This window comes from Sinocyclocheilus rhinocerous, unplaced genomic scaffold (genome assembly GCF_001515625.1).
Source record: "Sinocyclocheilus rhinocerous isolate Xijiao unplaced genomic scaffold, SAMN03320098_v1.1 scaffold1312, whole genome shotgun sequence".
In the NCBI taxonomy this organism is placed as follows: Eukaryota; Metazoa; Chordata; class Actinopteri; order Cypriniformes; family Cyprinidae; genus Sinocyclocheilus; species Sinocyclocheilus rhinocerous.
In genome coordinates, this window is record NW_015639805.1 from 14224 (window position 1) to 20521 (window position 6298).

The 6298-nt window shown below is 38.0% G+C and overlaps 1 protein-coding gene across 1 annotated transcript in view; it reads right to left on the bottom strand.

Moving 5' to 3' along the window:
- The window catches only part of LOC107752144 (golgin subfamily A member 3-like), a 22449-nt gene that overhangs the window by 2736 nt on the left and 13415 nt on the right, over positions 1 to 6298 (bottom strand). The window contains exons 13-22 of the mRNA XM_016568032.1: positions 5529 to 5623; positions 5040 to 5256; positions 4723 to 4866; positions 3781 to 3978; positions 3534 to 3650; positions 3275 to 3414; positions 1726 to 1858; positions 1055 to 1177; positions 798 to 962; positions 552 to 706 (exon numbers count right to left, since the gene is read on the bottom strand). Coding sequence (XP_016423518.1) covers positions 552 to 706; positions 798 to 962; positions 1055 to 1177; positions 1726 to 1858; positions 3275 to 3414; positions 3534 to 3650; positions 3781 to 3978; positions 4723 to 4866; positions 5040 to 5256; positions 5529 to 5623 — 1487 coding nt within the window. The remainder of the gene's footprint in view (positions 1 to 551; positions 707 to 797; positions 963 to 1054; positions 1178 to 1725; positions 1859 to 3274; positions 3415 to 3533; positions 3651 to 3780; positions 3979 to 4722; positions 4867 to 5039; positions 5257 to 5528; positions 5624 to 6298) is intronic.

Below are 6298 nucleotides of genomic sequence, written 5' to 3' on the forward strand. Positions count from 1 at the left end.
CGTCACGCAAAGGAGGGGTTTGGAAAAATTAATCGTTAAACGAATCGTTTGGGAGTCGTTGAGCAAGTAAGGTAAAAATAAATGCATATTATAAGACAATGAAAGTGTTTTTTGACCTTGCATGCATGTCAACCTGTTGTTGGGGACTCCTAAAACCAAAATATGAACCTTTCATAACCCATAATAGGGGCACTTTAAGATGAATAGAATGTTCAAAAGAACAGCATTTATTTGAAACAGAAATCATTTGTAACATTACCTCCTCACTTTTAATTTAGCTAAATTTCATGCATTCTTGCTTGAATTAAAGAATGTAAAAAAAAAAAACTGTTACTGAATTGTAGTGTATTTAATAAATTAACTAATTCTGCAGCTTGAAAATGAATACTCAAAGCCACTATATAGGCCAAATCAATGTAGGCAAATAGAAGATATTCATAATAGGGAAATAAACAGGTTAACTTGTTCTAATAGTGGCACAGTGTTACCATGAGCCCACTCTCCCCTAGTTTTCATATAGAAAAGTATGGTAAGATGTGTGCAAGTCTTACTTTAGCTGTTTCAGACAGTTGTGGAGGTTATTGAGAGGTTCTTTATTGACGGATGCTGAGGGTTTCAACAGTTCGTCCAAAAGTGAAGCAGGAACGGGGCAGTCTGGGATTTTTACTGGAGTCACTGGGGTCGAGTCCCCCTTTAAATCCATCCGCTGGTGTGGGGACAGAAATAAAGAGAAAATATTGAATTACACACTTACAAACGTCCACATTTTCTGTTTTTCAAATGAGCATTAGTCTTACCTTTCTGAGCCTGCCGTTTTTGAGGTCCTGTTTGAGCTGGTTGTTCTGCTGAAGAACAGTCTTCATGCTGTTCCTCAGCTCTCCCACTTTAGCCTGCAGCATGAATTTATCCTTCCGTGTGCCATTGAGCTCTTCCTGCACCATCTCCAGCTCCACCTTTATCCTCTACAGATCACATCAAACCGAAAAGCCCAACATTCAGAAGAAAAGAACCATAATACATGTTCTGACAACAGAAGCTGACTAGGGTATCTGACCTGTAGAGTGTCCTGCAGGGTGTCCATCTCTCTCTGGTGACACTGTTCCACCATCTCCAGCTGCTGTTTCTGAGTCTCGATCTCCCGCTGCCTCTGCTCCACCTCCCACTTCAGATCCTCCACCTGCAGGGAGACAGGAACACAGCATTCATGGTATATAGTGATTCTGAAGGAGAATGAGGGGTGGTCACAATTCTCCATACAGATATCAAAACGCTTCAATAAAGCATTCAAAGCGTTTCATAGATTAAACTAACTTGTGGTAGGTCATTTATTGATTTCACTGTCAGAAAAAGAAAAACGTGCAAAAACTGTACTCGTAAGGGTACAACAGCTTCTCTAGGCACAATTTTGTACTTGTCTACCCCTAAAAGTTGCATATTAGTACTTCAGAGCAGTAACATGTACCCTTGAGGTACTACTATGAATCTTTCAGGGTTAAATAAGAAAATGTCAAGTCGATTTGTATAGCACTTAATGCAGCTTAATAGAAAATCATCATAACGTTTTAAATATCTCATAATATTTGCATTTAGCAGATTAGAGCTGGGTTCAGGCTCTTAAACCTTGCAACCTGCTTACCTAGACAGCATTTTAATGCATAACAGGTGTTATATTGCGAGAGTGTAAAGATTTAAACAGTGAGGCAGTTGATTAGGTTTGTGCTGTACCTCTTGGTTAGTGAGGGGCTGTTTGCTGAGCTCATCATCAAGTTGTTTTTGAAGGATCTGGAGTTGAGCGTGAGCATCAGCTAATTCCTCCTGGAAATGAGAAACCTCTTCAGAGTGCTTCTCATCTTGAGCCCTGTCAAAGAGAGAAAAATCTCACAAAACACACCGACACAATCGGAGAAGTCACAAACATCTGCTCTTTAGAGTACCCAGAGAAGTTAATAAATCAAAAATCAGAGAAGTTAAAGGGATAGTTCACCCAAAAATGAAAATTTGATGTTTATCTGCTTACCCCCAGGGCATCCAAAATGTAGGTGACTTTGTTTCTTCAGTAGAACGTAAACAAAGATTTTTAACTCAAACCGTTGCAGTCTGTCAGTCATATAATGGAAGTGAATGGGAATCACGGCTTTGAGTAAAAAAAAACATACACAAACAAAACCAAATCAAAGCCTGCGGCTCGTGACGATACATTGATGTGTAAAGACACGAAATGATCGGTCTGTGCAAGAAACTGAACAGTATTTATATCGTTTTTTGAAAGTATTCAGACCCCCTTATATTTTTCACTCTTTGTTATATTGCAGCCATTTGCTAAAATCATTTAAGTTAATTTTTTTTCCTCATTAATGTACACACAGCACCCCATATTTGACCTTATGATTCTCATTTGCTCTGACATGCATTGTGAGCTGTAAGGTCTTATATAGACAGGTGTGTGGCTTTCTTAATCAAGTCCAATCAGTATAATCAAACATAGCTGGACTCAAATGAAGGTGTAGAACCGTCTCAAGGATGATCAGAAGAAATGGACAGCACCTGAGTTAAATATATGAGTGTCACAGCAAAGGGTCTGAATACTTTGGACCATGTGATATTTCAGTTTTTCTTTTTTAATAAATCTGCAAAAATGTCAACAATTCTGTGTTTTTCTGTCAATATGGGGTGCTGTGTGTACATTAATGAGGAAAAAAAATTAACTTAAATGATTTTAGCAAATGGCTGCAATATAACAAAGAGTGAAAAATATAAGGGGGTCTGAATACTTTCCGTACATGATATAGAAACTGTTCAGTTTCTTGCACAGACAGATCGTTTCGTGTCTTAAGACCTCAATGTATCGTCACAAGCTGCAGGGTTTAATTTGGTTTTGTTTGTGTATGTTTTTTTGACTCTCAAAGCCGTGATTCCCATTCACTTCCATTATATGACTGACAGACTGCGACGGTTTGAGTTAAAAATCTTCGTTTGTGTTCTACTGAAGAAACAAAGTCACCTACATCTTGGATGCCCTGGGGGTAAGCAGATAAACATTAAATTTTCATTTTTGGGTGAACTATCCCTTTAATAAAGCAGTTTAGGCACTGATCTCCAACGCTGCATTTATGGTTTCCCTCTTTCTCCACGTTAGCTCACAACCATCAGTTCATGGCTGTAGAATAGCTGGGCCTCGTGAAGGTCTCTTGAAGTGTGACAGTACTTCTGTATTATGCGTTTCAGAGGCAGCTGTGATCCTATAACTCAGAGTGCCAAGAAAACACAGACTTACGCAAGTGTTTTAGCCTCTTTCTGCAGGGTTTTGATGAGCTCCTCTTTGGCCTGCAGATCTTTCTTGATCTCGCTGAGTTCCAGCATGGCTGCTCTGTAATGCCTGCGGTTATGGGCTGCCTCCAGCTTGGCCTCCGCCACCTGAACAAAGCATACAAACACACAGGTCACATGCATGCACATAACAAAATCAACTAAAGTCTTTGGGAGTTCTCAAGGGGAACTGGATACGCCTTGCAGCTGTTAAACCATGTATTAACCTGCTCGGTCAGATCCTTGACTTTTATTTTCTCTTTCTCCAGAGCAGCCTGCAACGTCTGCACCAACTGTCTCATCTGCTGGTCCTCTTCTTCTTTACGCTTTAACACTGCCTGAACCTGAAGTGAAGGATTACTGAGATGTTAAAACAACCCCCCCAAAAAAACAAACAAAAAAAAGTACTAAATTCTATTGATTAAAGAACAGATTTGTGAATCTAAAAGGTAGTTATGACATGTAGCATCACACCTGTAAGTTGAGCTGGACAAGATCTGCTTCTCGCTTTGCCAATGCAGCCTCTAGAATATTGGCATGTTCCCGCAATGCACTATGGGATTTCCCAAGCCCGGAGAGCTTCCCTTTCTCATGCTCTAGCTCAAGCGCAAGCTTCTTATTCGCATCCTCCAGGCGACGAATTCTCTTCTTAAAATTTCTTGACTCTTGAAGCTGTGGGGGAAAAAAGAAACCATTTAAACAAAAATTATCAGTGAAATGAAATGAACAAATCAGCAATCAGAGTTTATTAAATTATTGTAATCCAAGTTTATTAAATTATTGTACAGAATTACTACAAATGTAAAGAGTAAACATCTCTAGTATCATAGAATAATGGGGGAAAACATACATGTACACTATCATTCAAAGGTATGCGGTGATTAAGGTATTTTTTAAAGAAATTAATATTTATATTCAGCAAGGATGCATTAAATTGATCAAAAGTGACAGTAAAGAAAAAAATCCCATTTCAAATAAATGCTGCTCTTTTGAACTTTCTGTTCATCAAAGAATCCTCGTATGAAAATTTAAAATTACAAAATTAAGCAGCACAACTGTTTTCATCATTGATAACAATAAGAAATGTTTTATGAGCACCAAATTAGCATAATAGAATGATTAATGAAGGGTTTTTTGACACTGAAGACTGGAGTAATGGCTGCTGAAAATTCAGCTTTGTCAGTAAAAGAATACATTACATATTAAAACGGTTGTTTTAAATCATAAGAATATTTCACAATATTACAGTTGGTGACCATTAAGAGAGACTTCTTTCAAAAATCTTACAGACTCCAAACTGATTTTCTGACCTCAGAAAATGATGTGCATGTAAACATGTTAATAATTAAAAAATAATATAGTTTGCCATTTTGATTCAATTGTGTCTTTCGCACCATTAATGAGTTTTTTTCTCACCTCATCTTCCAGTTCCAGCACTTTCTCCTGAAATTCCTCCAGCTCAGTGCTAGTGAGGGTGATGACCTCCTGTAGCTCTTTCTCCAGCATGGCTTTACTCTGGCTCACTGCCTTCAGCTGTCCCTGCAGGGACTCCAGCTTGGCCTGAAGCAATAACAACAAATACACATCAACTCGTAAACTGTAGTTACACACAGCACACCACTGCGAACGGTGTAAACTGGAGCTATATAAGAATTACAATCAAACGTTTTCAGTATTTATGCAACTCTTTTAACTTTTAGCATTTACATTGTAGGCCATCAGTAGCAGTTTACCTGAAGTTCTTGGCTATTTCCACCCTCTGAAACCTGAGTTCTGAGTTTGTCAAGTTCAGCCTCAGCGGTCTCTTTGGCGGTGAGGGCTTCCTGCAGCCTGCGGCTCAGAATGCCAACTGCATTCTCATAGGCCTTATGCTTGGCCTTCATCTCTTTCTGTGCACTGGTCAAATCTGTGCCCATACGCTTCATCTTCACCTTCTGCTCCGAGATAGCCCTGGATGAGGAAAGAGCAGCACATAACAGCAAGTTAGACACAATTTTTTGGTCTACTTCACCATCAGATGTTCCTCAGGGTAATTTTTTAACTTGTTAAATAAACAGTTGAAAAATGCATCCCATTTCCCCATCATTTAATTCTGAGATGCAAGATCACAAGCAAACACGCACTATTGTCTATATGTCACATCATATTCATGATGTCAAAGACTGAGCAGTGATCACTATGGAAACCCTTATGGCAGGAGAGGCAGTGTGATTGTTACTCACTTTCTGGCTTCATTTTGCATTTGTTCGATCCTCTTTCTCAGATTTTCATTCTCTTCCGTCGCTGCCGCCAGCTGGTTCTGGTCAAACTGAAGGGACTGAAGCAACAACGTGGAGAATGTCAAAATGCTATACACTACTGTTCAAAAGTTTTTGAACAATATTATATATACACAGTATATACAGTGGGTACGGAAAGTATTCAGACCCCCTTAAATTTTTCACTCTTTGTTATATTGCAGCCATTTGCTAAAATCATTTAAGTTAATTTTTTTTCCTCATTAATGTACACACAGCACCCCATATTGACAGAAAAACACAGAATTGTTGACATCTTTGCAGATTTATTTATTTGATCAAAAATACAGGAAAAACAGTAATATTGTGAAATAATATTATAATTAAATAACTGCTTTACTGTAATATATTAAAAATATATATTTATTCCTGTGATGGTGAAGCTGAATTTTCAGTGGTCAGTGCCACATGATCCTTCAGAAATCATTCTAATATGCTGATTTGGTGGTCAATAAACTTTCCAGTTCAAGAAAATTTTTCCAAGATTCTTTGATGAATTTTAAGTTTAAAAGAACAGCATTTCTTTAAAATTATAATGTTTTTGTAACATCATAACTGTCTTTACTCTCACTTTTGATTAATTTAATGCATCCTTGCTGAATAAAATTATTAATTTGTTATGAAAAAAAAAAAAAGGCAAAAGGGTGCATCTCTGCAGCAGAGAGGATCTTAGTAATGCAGTCGGTGGGTACCTG